At 60.6% G+C, this 16,608-nt stretch overlaps 1 protein-coding gene across 9 annotated transcripts in view; it reads left to right on the top strand.

Moving 5' to 3' along the window:
• The window catches only part of NTNG2 (netrin G2), a 73,221-nt gene extending 60,311 nt beyond the window's left edge, over nt 1-12,910 (top strand). For 6 of the 9 annotated variants that reach the window (XM_043917109.1, XM_043917112.1, XM_043917110.1 and 3 more), the window contains 7 exons: nt 1,328-1,354; nt 2,325-2,462; nt 5,697-5,771; nt 7,470-7,577; nt 8,986-9,153; nt 10,995-11,129; nt 11,918-12,910. In XM_043917109.1, coding sequence (XP_043773044.1) covers nt 1,328-1,354; nt 2,325-2,462; nt 5,697-5,771; nt 7,470-7,577; nt 8,986-9,153; nt 10,995-11,129; nt 11,918-12,153 — 887 coding nt within the window. In that variant the 3' untranslated portion in view covers nt 12,154-12,910. The remainder of the gene's footprint in view (nt 1-1,327; nt 1,355-2,324; nt 2,463-5,696; nt 5,772-7,469; nt 7,578-8,985; nt 9,154-10,994; nt 11,130-11,917) is intronic. The other 3 variants (XM_043917115.1, XM_043917116.1, XM_043917117.1) reach the window with 3 other exon arrangements.
• Nucleotides 12,911-16,608: the final 3,698 nt, after the last annotated feature.

Genomic DNA, 16,608 nt, shown 5'->3' with positions numbered 1-16,608 from the left:
TTCTCCTCCTAGAAGGATCTATGAGATCCCCCAGCACCCAGAGACCGACACCCTTACCTGCAGGTCATCCTGTGGGACCCCAGGCGCATCCCCCCAGGCACCTCTCACTGTCCCGCCCCCAGAGTCACCGGGAGAGGCCCACACCCCAGCAAGCACCTTGGGGCTCCTCACGCCCCATCCTTTGTCAGGACCTCCTGGAGGGGACACTGTGGCCCCGGCTTCTTGCTCCTGAGACTGATGACTCCCACCCAGCTCAGACTGTGGCCTCGGGCGCCTGCAGCCCCAGCGCACAGACGCACACAGACAGAAAGGACCAGGTCAGAGTCAGGCCTCTGCCACTCAAAACTGTGAGGCCTCGGACAAGCCATCTCTCCCTCTGAGCCTTTGTTCATTTGTAGAACCAGGACCCTAGAAGCCTGCCCTAGGGCTGTTGTGAACTGTAGCCTGCCAGGCTCCTCTGTCCATGTCTGGAATTCTCCAGGCAAATGAATCCTGGAGTAGGTAGCCACTTCCTTCTCCAGGGAATCTTCTCAGCCCAGGGATCGAACTTAGGTCTTCTCCATTGCAGGATGGATTCCTTACAGGGAAACCCAAATTATAAAGTGCAAGGATTAGTCGCTCAGTTGTGTCTGACTTTTTGCTACCTCACTAGGCTCCTCTGTCCATGGGACTTCCCCAGGCAAGAATACTGGAGTGGGTTGCCATTCCCTTCTCCAGGGGACCTTCCAGGGATCGAACCTGGGTCTCCTGCAGTGCAGGCAGATTCTTGACCATCTGAGCTACCAGGAAGCCCTGAGCCCTGAATGGCCCGGGTGGGGGCGGTGCTCAGCATGGGCCCACGTGCAGAAAGCCCTCAGTGCGTGACAGCCGCTGTGATCACCTGCCTGTCAGCCCCGCAGGCATCCCTGCATGTCCCAGATGGGAGCAGGCACGGCGGCCTCCCCTGTGGCAGCTTCCATCAGAGCCTCCAGTAAACCAGTCTGCCCCTGTGGCTGGGACCCTCATGTTCTCCGACACCCCATTGCCCCCCAGAGAATGACCTCCCGCCTCTTTGCCTTGCACTGGAGGACCTGAGAGTCTAAAGTCAGACGAGAAGGGTGCATGTGAGGCTCCCAGTGGAGGCTTATCAGCAGGTCCCCTGATGGGGTAAGTCACAGCTCCGAGACTCAATGGGCTCAGAGCAGCCCTTCCCTCGCAGGCACCGGTGAGGGTATAGTGGAGAATCAGACCCAGTCCCTGCATGGTGAGGTGCCCTGGCCCCCCTGATTTCCTGTCCTCAGCCCTGCCACCCCCTCCTCACTCTGCTGTGACCCCCCTCTTTCCGCAGGTGCCGCCGCGGGCTCCGCTGTCGGCAGTAAGTACACACTGGGGCCACCCGTCTGGGGAAGGTGCCTGGGGCCCTCGGTGCCCGAGCCTCTCTGCACGTCCTGGAAAGAGCAGGAGAGGAAAGACGGGACTTTCCTGTCCTCCCCTCCCCAGGTCCACCCCCTCCTCCGATCCATTTGCTTCTTCGCCCTCCTTCCTTCCTTCCTGTCTCACAAGCCCTTCCCTCCAGCTTCTTGACTGGTGCTGCTTTGGAAAGATCCCCTTGTCCCACCCCTGCCGGGAACCCCCACTTCTCCCACTCCTGCCAGCCAAGAATGGGGGTTGCCTTCCTTGACCGGAGGCAGAAGCCACCCCAGTCTGATCATGGGGTCTGGCCTTCCTCTGGGCAGCCCACAGCCATCACCATGGCAGCTGCTTGCCCGTGGGGAGTCTGGGCGAGGTGAACCAGGATCCCAGCTGCAGGGAGGCTGGGGGAGGTGACCCAGACCCCCATGTGTCCAGGTCAGCTCAGGCCCCAGAGCAGTCAGACTGTCTGAAGGAGGGTCTGGGCGTCCCAGGAATTCAACAGGGAATGTGAGGGAGGGTGGGAGGGGGTGACTGACCGACTATCGTTAAATCATCATCAAACATGCACGGTGCTGGGCATCAGCTAAGCAGGATCCTCGTACTATCTCATTCCATCCTTGCAGCCAGCACCCCCAGGTGGGTATTGCCATCTGTTCTCAGATTCAGCAGGAGAGAACTTGCCAGAGTCAAACAGCCAGCCAGCGGCAGACCCCAAATCTCAGGCTTCCAGGGCACCACCCCACCCCCCACCATGGCTCTTTGGGGCCAAACTCAACCCCCGTGGGATGCCAGTGGGCAGAGAGGGGCCAGAGGAAGCTGGATTTGGAGGGGACCCTGGTCCCCTCGGTGGGATAGTAAACTGTTCGTCTGCCTTGGCCCCCCACCACTGACCCCCACCCGTACCCTCTCTCGCTTTTCTCATCTCTCACCAGGCATCAGCAGGTCCCGGAAAGACCCTGTCCCCAAAGTCCCTGTGGCCACTGTGGCCATTGGGGGGGACCCCGCCACTCCTACCCCCCCAACATCCACTGCCTGGGCCCCCGGGGCCCCCAGCACCCTACAGCCCACAGGTGGGTGCCCAGCTGCCCTGCCCTTCCCCACTTCTTGCCCCGAGTCCCTACCCCTCTCTGCAATGTGGGGGTATCAGCTCTGGGGAGGGCAGGGGCTTGGCTTTTAGAGTAGGGGATGCTAGATCCACAGTTGCGAGAGCATGGCGCCTGGAAGCCTCCAGGCTGTCTGGACCTCCTGTCGCTGGGGTCCAGCCGGGGTGCCCAGAGCTTGCGGCAAGCCCCTGGGCCCTCTTCCTCCTGTGCCCCCTTCCCCAGGCACTGCTCAGCGTCACCCAGAGAGCCCAGGGAGCCAGCCCAGGCCCTGCCCCCACAGCCATGCCAGCCCCCCGGCTCTTCTCCCAGCGGCTGACCCCTAGGAGATGGACAGGGCAGGGTTAGCTGAGCAAACAGACTGCTCAGATCAGCAGGGTGGAGGGGGTTGTCACCTTGAGCTGCACAACCTCTGAGCTGGGCTTTTAGACTGTGGACTGCTGGGCCTTTGGGGGCGCAGAGTGCGGGGCAGGGCCAAGCCAGGGGTGTGTGGGAGGCTTGGGTGCTGGGGTGGCCCTCTGGTCTCCCTGGGGGAGTCCCACCAGATCCTGCCTTCTGGGAGTGCCAGGAGTTGAAAGGACTCACCCTCCCCCAAGGGTAACAGGGAGATGTGGTCAAGGTCCCTGGTTCCACCGTCCAGGGTGGGGTGCCCCCACTGTGCGCCCCCACCCTGTCCCACCCCTTCTGCAGTGAGGAGATGGCAAGGTGGGGGTCTCCTTACTCCTCGGGCACTGCCATGACCCTTCCTCTCTCTGATGCTCACGGACCCCTGTGGGGTGGCATTTAGAGTGGGCAGAAGCCCCTCCGTCAGCGGGGAGGTGCCCCCGACTCTCTGGCCTCAGCTTATTGCGGGGGATAGGGTTCAGCCCTCTCCCAGCCACGGGCGAGTGCCCGCGCCCAGCCCCTCCACAGGACCAGAGGACACCACATGTCCTTTCTTTCTGTCCCTCTCCCTTCTCCACGGGAGGCATTTGCCCAGGTGGGGCGGGGGAGGGGGCTCGCTGGGAGATCTGAGAGTTTCAGGCTGGCCTCCTGGCCCAGGAACCTCTTTGGGTGGAGGACATGGGTCACTGGGAGTCCAGGCTCCGGACGTAAGTTGGGCCAGCTTCCTGAGACTTCGCAGTTTTTTTTTCTTTTGCTGAGTCTGTGATGGGCAGACGGGACCAAAAATAGTCGTGGTGGGTGCCATGTCTGCCTGCAGGCGGTGATCTCTCTTGGTGGGAGGCCAGACACACACACGCACATGCACACACACACATGCACACACGCACATGCACATTGAGGAACCCGGACTCCACCTTTGGAGCTGCTTCTGACGCGGGACACAGGGTGCCAACTGCAAAGCTAGGAATTAAGGAGAGCGTCAGTCAGGCCGGTGAGCCGGGATGAGGGGAGGTATGAATCGTGAGGGTCCCCAGGACTCTGATGGAAGAAGGAGGCACCCCTCCCACCCTTCTCTCCCTGGACTGTTGGACATCCAGAAAGGTCAGGGTCCTCTTTGCCTCTTGAGCCCAGGGCTGGGCTGGAAGCCCAGTCCGGAGCAGCCCATGGCTTAGGGGTCATCAGTCCTCTCTAGCACCTGAAGCCCATGCCTGGGCCCCCGTGATGCCCCCCACCCCCTGCCACTGATAATGACATTCACTGTGGCGGGTGGAGACTGGGTGCCTCCCGGGCCAGGAGCTTGTAGTGGATTCCTGGTTCGCAGCCCCAAGAAATGGGGACTGGGATTTTCCTAGTTCCCCCAGGTGAGGATATTAACGCTTAGGAAGCAGCAGCTGGGCTTTTATGGTATGTAAATGATCCCTCAATAAAGCTGTTTTCAAAAGAAAGACGTAGTTGCTCAAGGGAACAAGACAGGTCCTGACCTTGGGGCTCACCGACTCCTGACGCTTCCTGCCCGCTCAGCTGCCCAAAGCCACCGTCCTGAGACCTTGGGGAGCTGTGAGGTGGTGCTGCCTCTAAGGCCAAGTTTGCACGGCTCCCCAGTTTTGAAGGAACAGACGGGCATCCATCTGGCCTTGGCAAGCAACACGAGTCACTCTGAGAAGGCTCTTCCGGCACACCTGAGCGCATCCCTGGAAAGTCCAGTCTTTCCCACCCCCAGGCCGCCAGAAAGGTCCTGATTCTCTCCAGGTGCCTCCCAACAGGTGCTTCGGGCTCTTTGGCCCGAGTCCAGCTGGGCCTGTGGACCGTTGGCCCGCATGTCTCTCCCTGCTGTCAAGCTGTCCTGAGGGTGGGGGCTGCCGGCAGAGAGGCTGTTCAAGACTACTAACCCTGTCCCCAGTGTGGCTGCGGTGGGGTGGCGGGAGCGAGCCTGCAAAGCATCATGCCTTCAGGGCGGGTTTATCGCAGCCCTAATTAAGCCCTTGCCAATTTGAGTCCCGAGGCCTCTTCTCATTGAACATCCCATAAATGTCAATTTCACATCCAGAGGCTCCCGGCTCCCAGCTGGAACAGCCCCCGCACTTTTTAGCTGGTAGATTTTCTTTCTCTTTCTCCACCAACTGGCATCATGCGTAATCCCTTTAAGAAGCGGAAAATATCCGATTTCTCCTCTTGTCCCTCTGGGTTTGTCCTTTGAAATTCGGCGCAGAGTGATTCTTCAATTTCTCATCTTGCCAGCCCTGCCCGCATCGCCTACTGTGGGTCCAGTTAGTCCCAGAGAAGGGCAGTGTGGCACTTGGGGGCTAACTCATATTGGGGTCCCTGGGTAAGATGGGCCCAATCTAGGGCTCAGGGAGGGTGCTCCGGTCACTGGATTGGGGTTGGACTGGAAGCTTTCAAGGACCCTCTCTGGGCATGTTTGGTGTCTTGGCCAGAACACACACACGCCCTTTACCGCCATTGGCCAGAGATCCCGATACAGGACTCCATCTAACTCCAGCCTTCATTCAGAACGGAAGCCACGCAGGGAGGGAGCTCCAAGGATGAGGGATCTCACCAAAGAAAGGGCTGTCTAAAGTATGCAGATTCTCAGGCAGGGGTCCCTGTTCCACCTGGCATCCCTGTGCCCTTCACAGGCTGCCTTAGCATAGATGCCGCCTCTCCTATAGATTTGAACCCAGTTTCATTTGGCTGCTGTAGACAGAGCCGCTTCTTAGAGTGCTGCTTCTGTAAGGCGCCTGTAGGGGTGATGCCTCAGGAGGTCCCCGGGACAGCCCCAGCCCCTCGCGTGACTTGGTTTCTCCTCTTCTCTCCCCCAAGAGTGGAGCAGGCCGTCCACCGCTGCCCCGCTCTGGGCGAGCGCCCCTTGGCCCCAGGTGTCCTCCAGTGCAGAAGGTATGGGGGAGGCGGGGTGGGTGCTCCTGAGACTCTGCAGTGGAGGGATCAGGGCCATGGGGTGGGAACCCCGGGTGGCAGGGGGCCCCCGAGGGCAGAGGGGAGGGGCCTTGGAGCTCTACTCCGCACCCCCAACCCCACCTACTTAGCCAGCGTGACCTCATCACACCCGACCCCTTGCAGTCCTGCACCCCAACCCCCAAGGGCTCCCAAGCCCAGTGGAGACCCTGTCCTGAGAACAGTAATGCCCTGGGGCTCAAGAGTCAGAGAGGGCTTCCTGCCGGGGCTTGGCTCCTGGGTCTGGAAGATCCGCTGGAGGAGGGTATGGCAACCCACTCCAGTATTCTTGCCTGGAGAACCCCGTGGACAGAGGAGCCTGGTGGGGCTCCAGTCCATGAAGTTGCTTCTAGAGGAAGGGGGAAGGTAGCCTTCCAGGTGGCAGGACCAGCTGCGGCAAAAGCTTGGCGGTGGGATGCCAGGGAGTGGTGGCTTCACCAAGCGGCACCTGGGGAGGGCTTGGGGGGTTGCGCTGAGACCAAGCCCAGAGCCTCATTCTCCCATTGCATTGGAAAGAAACTCGTGTGGGCTCGAGGGCTCGTTTGCACTTATAATGGACACACCCAGGAAGCACACAGGGTCTGCCTGAGTCTCCAAGATGGGACACTGTCCCTGGTCCCCGCTCACTGTTCCCGGGACGGTAGGACCTGATGCCTGGCTTGGGCGGCAAGCCCACCCGCACCTCCAGTTCCCTCCCGCCAGCTGTGAATGGTGAGCAGGGCTTTGCGCGCCCCCTGCTGGTGAGTGGTTCCGGAGGTAGACACAACTGGGGAGGGTCTGCGGTTCCCCGCAACCTGGAAATCTTGAGTCCGGGTCGTCCTCCCAGCGATGGGAAGCCGGCTGGAGCAATCACTTCTTGGCCCTGGGCCGACTGGGGCACCACGGCCTCCCAGGGAGAAGCCGAAGGGACCGTGGAATGCTCCCCCACAAATAAAGGGCTGGGGTTCTGGGCAGTCTGTGCTGCTGGCTAGATGGCTCCTGCCAGTGGAAGGCAGAGGAGTCACTCTGCCTGGAGCAGGGAGCTTGCTTCAGAAAGGAAGTGCTCAGTCGTTCAGTCATGTCTGAGTGACTTCATGGACTGTAGCCCGCCAGGCTCCTCTGTCCATGGGATTCTCCAGGCAAAAATACTGGAATGGGTTGCCATTTCCTCCTCCAGGGGATCTTCCCGACCCAGGAATTGAACCTGCATCTCTTGCTTTTCCTAGATTGGAAGGCAGGTTCTTCACCACTGAACCACTGGGAAAGGAAGGGAGATGCCCAAATCTTGCATGCCAGGTTTACACTCTGGACTTGACCCTCACAGAAGTCTGGAGAGGAGCAATAGTTCAGGGTGTCCAAAGTGGTGGTTTTCAACCACTCAACAAACCGTCCAGCTTCAGCAAAATGTTTAGCGTAGCGTGAGAGATATCAGAGAATAATGTGGGAGCCAAATTGATGGTAGGTGGTTTCCGAGGGGGCACGCCGGGTTCTGCATGCCACTGGTGGTGCTGTGTCATCTCACATCTGAGCAGGTGACAAAGTTGCTCCAGAGCTCGCCCAGGGCACCCTGGGAGCCTCTACTGGGCTTTATCTGAGCAAAGACAGCCGCCCTGGGCAGCTGGGCCATGGCTGATGAAAGAGCTTTTTTCTCATCTCTCCAAGCTGCGGGCACCTCCGCTGTTGCCCCCGCCCCCGCCCCTGCCAAGGCCTCCAAACTTTTCCAGCTCAGGCCCAAATCTCCTCAAGTGATGCCTGTTGAAGAATTCGAAGGTAAGAGGAAGGCCCTGGGGTGGATCAGCCCTCCTCCAGCATTTCTCCCCCTACCTCCACTGGAAAAAAAAAAAAGTGCCAGACGAGGACCAGTGATGTCCGGCTCAGAAAACCCTCCCAGAGTAGCTGGGTCAAGGTGAGATGGAGCCTGTCTCCCCTCCAGTCCTCCCTCCCCAAGGGAGCTAGGGGCAGGCATGAGTCAGAGGCACAGTGGGCAGGCACAGGGCAGGCAGAACAGCTGCCAGAAATAGCCTGTCCTGGCTCCCCTGGGAGATGTGGCCCAGGGGCTCATCTTGGCAGAAGCAAGATTGGGGACACAGGGTCACCGACAGCACTCCTTGGACACCTGGAGGCTGTCTCACCTTCTCACTGTCCCTGGAGGGACGTGACGGGAACAGGAGGCCATGGGGCAGGAATGCCACCCAACTCCTCCTGGGCACAGCTCAGAGGTTCTTTTCTCCAAGGCCTCCCGTGTCCTTGGCCCTGACACCTGGTCAGCCCTCCCCCTGCCGTCACAAAGGGAAGAGTGGATCCCCTGGAGAGACACAGATGCTCTCCCACAGAGCGCACCCTTCCTTGTTCAAGGGGGTGCTGCACCCCAGGAGGGGGCGCCAGGGGACGGCCCCCATCTGTGGCAGGGAAGGTGACCCTCCTCACCAAACTCTGCCCCCTCGATGATGCCGTGGGAGCCACCTCCAATCCCTGGGGGCCTCACCTCTAGGGGTCACAGGTGGCTCCAGTGAGAGTCAGAAGCTGGGCCAGGGCTGGCCTTGGAGGCCAAGGCGAGACTCTCAGGGCACAAGCCTTAAGGCAGCATTCGCTGTCAGGGTCATGCCAGAGCAGGCGCTCTGCTGCCAAGCACATCAGCAGAACAGCTCAGGCTAATGGGAAAGGGTCCTGCAGGTGGCTATTTCCTTCGAAGCGTCTTCCAAAGCAGCACGGGGAGGAAGTTCCTGGTCCTTTCCACCTCTGGCGTACATGCATGCGTCTACCCTTCACTGAATCACTGGGATAGCGTGGTGAACGCCATGTACCCAGGCACCGCCCTCCCTGAGCTCACCAGCTGGTGGCATGACCCATCCTCCCTGCATGGATCATTTCTAATCACCCCAGCATCCCTCCGGAGAGCGCTTCACCCTGGTACCCAGCCAGGGCTTTAGCGCGTGCTGTCCCTGGGCCCTGCCCACGGGGCCAGGTGGGAATTTGTGGGCCGGGCCCACGCTGGTTCTCATTCGGGTTCAAAGCCAGCAAGGCCATCTCTCCCCAAACCGTACAGGAGTGTTGGAGGCCCGGGGCACCTTCCCCGCCCCTGCCTCAGTTTCCCTGACTGCATGGGGGAGGGGCGCAGGAAGGCCCCGTCTCCGTTTGCCCTCTGACCCTGGGTGTTTCTCACGCCCGGCCGGCGCAGACTGCGAGTGCTACGGCCACTCCAACCGCTGCAGCTACATCGACTTCCTGAACGTGGTGACCTGCGTCAGCTGCAAGCACAACACGCGGGGCCAGCACTGCCAGCACTGCCGCCTGGGCTACTACCGGAACGGCTCTGCGGAGCTGGACGACGAGAACGTGTGCATCGGTGAGCCCTCGGCGGGCGTGCGGGGGGCGCGGGGGCGCGGGGCGCCAGGGCAGCGTTAGTGGAGGCTGGAGACCCTGCGTCGGAACCCCCTGGGGAGCCTGGCGGTGGTCATTGTTGTTCAGGCGCTCAGTCGTGTCCGACTCTGCGACCCCACGGACTGCAGCACACCAGGCCTCTCTGTCCTTCACTAACCCCTGGAGTTTGCTCAAACTCATGTCCATTGAGTTGGCGATGCCCTCTAACCATCTCATCCTCTGTCAGCCCCTTCTCCTCCCGCCTTCAATCTTTGCAAGCGTCAGGGCCTTTTCCAGTGAGTTGGCTCTTCACAGCAGGTGGCCAAAGAACTGGCACTTCAGCTTCAGCATCAGTCCCGCCAGTGAATATTCAGTGTTGATCCGGGAAAGTTCCAATTCCAGGGCCCACTCCGGCTGGGTATCTCTAAAGGCAGAAGCCTCCAGAATCTGCTCTATTGATAAGCTCCCCATGTGGTTCTCCCCGCAGGCACTGGAGTTTCAGAACCACATGTTCGAGCCAAAGACAGGGTCTAGGGCTTGCCTGGCTGTGTGGTGGTGGTTGTTTAGTCCCTAAGTTGTGCTTGACTCTTGCGACCCTGTGGACTGTAGCCCACCAGGCTCCTCTGTCCACGAGATTTCCCAGGCAAGAATACTGGAGTGGGTTGCCATTTCCTCCTCCAGGGGGATCTTCCCAAGCCAGGCTATGTGCATTTCAGCAATTCTCTTCCCCTCTCTGGGCCTGTTTCCCTGTTAGTAAAGTGGGAGGTGGATCAGATCAAGGGTTTTTCAACCCTTCTTGGGGAACTGATGCTTTTCTTCAAATGAATTTTCTTTTGTGCTTTATAAGCGCTCCACCCCCCAGTGAGCAAATGGTCTGCTTTCTTTACCCTCTGCGCCAGGCCTGGCTTTTGCAGTAAAGAAGGAAATAAGTCTACAAGCCTGGGCCCAGGCAGGGGCAGGCCAACCCCAAAAGTGGGCCCCATGGCCTGCAACCGGCACCCACTAGACTGGAACACTGTCTCCTGTAGAGGCCAGTTCTCAGCTCTGGGATGCCCAGCGCCCTTGGGAACCGCACTGTCCATGCCCCGCCCAGCAGGCCGGCCCTGGCTGTGCAAAGCTGCAGCTGTCAGTCTGAATTATGGCAGCGGCCTTCAGATAATTCCATCAACTCTCAAGTGATCCCAAGGGAACCATGCAGCCCATGTCACACTGGCCAGTCGCGGGGGACAGGGAGGGGCCTCTGGATCCGATTAGAGGCGGTCCTCCCCGCCCCCAGCACCTCCTTTTTCCTTGCCTGTCTGCCTCCACCCCCGGCCCAGCACTAGGCGATAAGGACACCCAGCGTGGGGGCGTTTGCCTCCCCTAGGGGGCAGAGGCCCCAGGAAACAGACTGGGAAGGGGCAGGGTGAGGCCGGAGGCCCTGGAGGAGAGCTGTGGATGCCCGCTACACCTGCCTGTCACACAGCCCGCGGGTCAGATGTCAGGTGGCCTCGGTGAGGCCCCGCCCACCTGTCCGTCACCGCTCTTTGAAGCTGAGCTGGATCAGCGCCAGCCCCAGTTACAGAAGCGGGGGAGACGGGCCCAGAGAGCGGAAAGGGCTGGCCCAGGCCACATAGCGCCAGGGCCAGAAAGAGGGGAAGGGGCTGCCTGGATGGGAGGAATTGCCGTCTTCCCTCGCGATCTGGACACCCCAGGCAGCCCTCACCCCACCGTCCAGCCGCAGATGCGGAGATCCGATGGGGAGGGTGGCGGGGTCTGGCGAGGTGGGTCCGTGCGGACAGCGTCCACAAGTCACCCTGATCACTCGCCGTGCGACTGTCGGTCCAGAGTGTAACTGCAACCAGATCGGCTCCGTGCACGACCGGTGCAACGAGACCGGCTTCTGCGAGTGCCGCGAGGGCGCGGCGGGGCCCAAGTGCGACGACTGCCTCCCCACGCACTACTGGCGCCAGGGCTGCTACCGTGAGTGCGCGCCGGCCCGTGGGAGGACCCGGGGCTGTGGGGCCAGGGGCGGGGCCTGAAGCTGAGGGGCGGGGCCAGTAGGTGGGTGGAGCCTGATGCTGCCGGGCCAGTAGGTGGGTGGGGCCTGATGCTGCCGGGGCCTGTAGGTGGGTGGGGCCTGATGCTGCGGGCGGGGCCAGTGGCTGGGGGGGTGGCCTGATGCTGCCGGGGCCTGTAGGTGGGTGGGGCCTGATGCTGTGAGGCGGGGCCAGTAGGTGGGTTGGGCCTGATGTCAAAGGCGGGGTCTGGGTGGTGGGCGGGGCCTGATGCGACTGTGGAGTAGGTACCAGGAAGGGAGTTGGAAGGAAAAGTGGAACTGGGAGTTGGTTGGAGTTGGCAGGAGGCGGGAGGGCTTTCGGGGAGGAAGGGAGGCTGTCCAAGGAAGTGATGGGCTGGCGGAGACCCGATGTTAGCCACGTGAAGAGGGTGGAAGGGCGCCCCAGGTACTTGGACCGGCACCTGCTAAGCACTGGATGCGCGAGAGCAGGTGCGTCTGAAGAACCACCAAGGCCAGTGCCCGGCGGCAGGGGCGGGGCGGGCAGGGAGGCAGGGGCCAGGGCTCGGCCCTTGAAACCATGACCGCAGGGACCGCTCGCACCAAGTCCGCCCTGAGCCTCCAACACCGCCTGGTCCCGGCCGCTCCCCCAGGATTCGCACGTCCCAGGCGCAGAAGCTCCAGCACGGGTGGTGGTGGTGGGTTCGGGGTGGACCAGACCGCCGCCCGCCTTAACCGCCCCTCCGCCCCGCAGCCAACGTGTGCGACGACGACCAGCTGCTGTGCCAGAACGGGGGCACCTGCGTGCAGAACCAGCGCTGCGCCTGCCCGCGTGGCTACACCGGCGCGCGCTGCGAGCAGCCCCGCTGCGACCCCGGCGACGACGAGGGCGGCCTGGACTGCGACCGCGCGCCGGGGGCTGCCCCGCGCCCCGCCACCCTGCTCGGCTGCCTGCTGCTGCTGGGGCTGGCCGCCCGCCTGGACTGCTGAGCCCCGCGGAGGGCACCCCGGGCAGGGTGGGGGCCAGTCCGCGCGCCCTGCCGCGCCCTGCGCCCCTCGCCCGGAGAGCCGGGGGGCCCCGGGGGCCGGCGTCCGAGGCCTGGCGGCGAGAAGGGTGCGGCCTGAGCTGCTCCCAGGTGCTACTCAGCAGAGTCCTCCCGCCCCGTCCCCCAGCCCACCGCAGTCGCACCTGCCCTCGCCCCTGCACAGCAGCGGGGGACGCTGTGGGGTCCTGGCCCCAGCGGCCTGCGATTTTGGTCTTAGTTTTTCTTTTATATTACCCACCGCCCCTTTCCTTTTTTTTTTTTTTTTTTTGCCGGCGGTGAGACAGAGGGTGGGGGGAAACGCTGATCATCCCACACCCTCAGATTCTGCCTCCTGCCACACACACGACTGTTGCAGACACCCCCAACGCCTGTCCCTGGCTCACCACCAGCCAGCGGACCCAAAGTCCAGTTGCCTACAACTCTAGTCGCTGACGATTCTCTGTTCTAGTCTTGGTTTTCCTTTGCAACCCACCAGACCCCAGGCCTTTCCAGAGGTCTGGTGACCAAGGAGTTCACTGTCTGGGGGAATGCAGTTAAGACAGAGGGTTGGGAGGGCTGGACACTTCCTTTTGTAGAGAACTATTTTTGTTTGTATTAACTGCCCCTATGAAGGAGGGACTGGGCTGGGATGTTGGTCACCATGGTGGGTGGTTGATGGTGTATAATCTGACAGTAAAGAATCTGCTCACTGCTGCCTCCAGGGCCTGTGTTCTTTCTGCTCTTTTTTTACCCAGCAAGTGTGGAGGTGAAAGGGGAACCTACAGAAAAGCCTTAAAGAAACGACTTCACTTTCAAGGCCCGTCCCTTCCCCAGGCCCCTCTGTGAATGACAGGCAGGCGTGGCCAGCAGAGCTGTCTCACTACGTGGCCAGGCCTGGCCCTGCAGTGACCGATGTTCCCCAAACTTGGGAGGTTGTCTCCCTCCTTTCCCTAAAAAGAAAAAAAATCCAAAGTGTATTGGCACTTTTCCTTAACTGTCTTCAAATTTAAAAGCACATGGTAGACAGGGATTTGCTGAGAAGTCCCAGTGAAGGGACTGGCAGAGCGCGGAACGGGGCTGGACTCGGATGATTCTATTTATAAACCGGTGTCGGAGCGGGTATCAGGCCCGCTGGACCCTCAGCCTCAGGCCCAGTGTCTGCAGCTGGGGCCGCGGCCTTCCGGCGCCCCCTGGTGGCCAGATTCCAAGATGGGCACAGGCTGAGGGAGGCGGAATGACAAAGACCCACAGCCCACAATCCTCCCCTTTCATCTCCCTCTTTCCCTCCCGAGCATCAGTAACGGGACGGCCAAGGGGACCAGGGACAGCCTGGGAACTGTGAAAGGAAGCTCGGAAGAAAGGGGTCCCTCAGCTTAGCCCTGTGCTTCTGAGGTGCCTGTTGGTTTCTCTCTGGTCCTTGGGAGTTGGACTTCCCTGCTGTTTCTCAAGAAGGTCTGACTTCCCCTGGCCACCTGCTTACTTCTCAGCCGCCTCGTTAGATTCCCAGCCCATGGATCAGGTTCCGGTTCCTTGCTGTCCCTACGGCCTCCCCACCGCCCCGCCCCCCACCCAGCACCTGCAGTCACCCTCTGGCCGCAGCCCATCTTTCCAGGCTGGGACGTTTAACATAAAACTGTGTTCATTCCTCCCGCAAGTCCCCAGAGCAAAGCTCAGACGGAGTCTAACGAAACTTGGCCTTGCAGATGACAAGAGATACAACACGGCCACAAGGGATATAAAATGTGTTTAGGGCCTCTCAGGGCCAAACACCAGGCCCTTCTGGCCTCCCGATCTGTCTCAGCTCCCAACCCCAAAGTGCCTTCTGTCAGGTCCCCCGCGCCCCCTCGCCCTTACCATCCTCACCTTCTTTCTTAGTGACAAGCTCACTAGCTCAGTGGCTAAAAGAAAACATCCCTGGGGCACCTTGTGGCTGAGCGTGCTCACGTGACCCAGCTCTGGCCAATGGGCTACAAGCAAGGGTGATGGGCGGGGCCTCCGGAAAGAGTCTTCGAAGCCCTTGTTTGCCTTCCCTCCGCACCAAGCCTCAGTTGGCCAAGTGTGGGGCCCTTGCTCGTCTCTCTGGCCCCCTCTCCTTGATGTTCAGTCAGCATGGTTTGGGGAGCCACCCGCTCAGGAGGGTGGAGCCCAGAAGGTGGAGGTTGGTTTTCTGAGGACCTAGCAGAGCTGGGTGACACCAGCCCTGGTTGCTCGCCTCTGCACTTAAATGTGTGAGAAAAAATAAACCTTGATGTGATCAGAAACACTGGTCTTCGGGTTTTCTGTCACAGGCGGACTTACCGGTTCCTAAGTTATTGGCCTTTCCCACTCAGCATCTGGGTTCCTGAGTCCAGAGGCAGAGACACTAAAACGCTCCCAGCCACAGCCCCCAAGTTGCAACACTGCCCACGAGGAAGACAACAGGTCACAGCGGCTTTAGGCCCAGGAGTTCAGGGCCTCACTGTCTCAAGACCCTCTTTCCAGGACGGGACTGTCCTCCACCTTCAGATGAGCAGGGGGTGGGGGTGCGGGCTTGGGGAGGATGAAGGGGAAGGGGGAGCAGGCTGAGCAAATCCGCCTCTAGGTAAACACCAGCTGCCGGCTGCAATTTGTAAGCAGTGGCTTGTCTTCCTCCTCCTCCTCATAATGTTAACATAGGAAGGAACCACAATCATCACCCCTAAATACACACACAGAGTCTTGGGTCCCTTGACAGAAGCAGAGCTTGAGACACAGGTTCGGAGCGTGGATTCATGGAGGGGGTGCTGTTCAGAAGAGAGATGAGAGGATTCGTATGGGGGTGCGGAGGCCCAGTGAGGATGCTTGAGGGTACGCACCGAGAGTCTGAGCAGAAACCCCATCTTGAAGCAAGGGGCAAGCTCATGTCATGGGCTTCATGCTAGAGTTGGGGGCCCCAGTACAGAAGGTGGGCAGCTGTGAGTTGTATCAGGCATCACAGCATTGCAGGGGTGGTTCCCATAGACGGACTCTGGGCCAGGCATCTGCAGCTTCTACTGTAAACACACACGCACACTCACACACACACCTTGGTGTCACCCCGGGCGTTCCCCAGGAATGGTCCTGAGGGGTCGGGGAGGAGGTGGGCAGAGCTCTGCCTGCCCTGACCCCTCTCAGCAGGGCCAGTGGCGCTGTGGCAGCTCCCCTGGGACCAGTATCTACACAAGCCAGGGCCAGGGAGGTGGAGCACGTGGTAAATTAGAGCGGCAGCCCTGGTCCCCCAGGACGCGGCCCAGGCCCTGACCCCGGCCGGAGGCTGGATGGAAAGTTGCCAGCAGCCATTTGGAAAACTCTGACACCTTCCAGGCTGCGGGGAGAAGGAGAAAACAAGGTGAGCAGAGCCCGGAGTCACAGCCCGCCTCTTTAGAGGTGCTTCTTGGTCCCAGACCTCTTGTGTGGACGTCTGGTTCTGAGCGGTCAAGAGGAGAAGGCTCCGCCTCCACAACGTGGATGGTGAGAGCACGGTCCGAGGGCCCAGCCCGTGCGTCCTTAGGCTGCACCGTCACGAACTTCACCCGAGGACAGGACCCTCAGCCACAGCGCCACCGACATTGGCGGCAGTGCCGGCTCCGGGTGGGGGGGGGTGGCCGCAGCTGTGCTGTGCGGGTAGGATGTTTAACAGCATCCTTGGCCTTGAGTCTCCAGGTGACAGTCGCTTTCCCTCCCACGTGGTGACAACCAAAAGTGCCTCCTGGCATTGCAAATCGGGGATGAAACTGTCGCGGGTGGAGAATGTTCTAGGCGGAAGGACTGGTCTACCCAGTTAACAGAGAGGGAAGTGAAGGCTCTGATTTGGGAGGTAACTTGCCTGAAGTCACGTTTGCTAAGAAGCAGGGGCAGGAAGTGATTCAGGATGGCGAGAGTGTGAAGCCCAGGGCGGGGAGTGTCCACCCCGCAGGGTCTGCAGCTCTGGCCCAACCCCCTCCTCCGCCCCTGCAACAGCTCCAGGGCAGAGCGAGGCGCCCTGGGGAGCCAGGTGTCACCCAAACGGCCTTGCTGTCAGGGGAAATGCCTTGCCCGCTGCCCCCACGTGCCCCCTCTAAATAAGCAGGCCTGCTGCGTCGGCACTTTTACAGTTATGAGGCATTTATGGGCACCTGGGGAGCAGTTGTGGGCATCTCCCCGCAGGCCTGGGCAGGCAGGGCTGAGAGGGGGCTCCCCCATGCCTGCACCCCTGCCCCAGCATGGCACCTCCAGCGAGGCCAGTCTCCCCCAGTCGCTAAGGGAGCCCTGCACATCTCAGGCCAGATGAGCAAAGGGTAAAAACCCAGGGAGGAGAAGCTTGACTTGTTTTTGTTTTTTTTATAAAATACAAATCACAACTTCAGGGAAGTTGGAAAAAACAGAAATGCTAGATAATAAGAATTTTTAAATTAAAATCACCCGCAATCTTCCGTCCAAAACT

The sequence above is a fragment of the Cervus elaphus genome, chromosome 11 (genome assembly GCF_910594005.1).
Source record: "Cervus elaphus chromosome 11, mCerEla1.1, whole genome shotgun sequence".
Taxonomy (NCBI): domain Eukaryota; kingdom Metazoa; phylum Chordata; class Mammalia; order Artiodactyla; family Cervidae; genus Cervus; species Cervus elaphus.
This window is presented reverse-complemented; position numbering and strand designations above follow the sequence as displayed.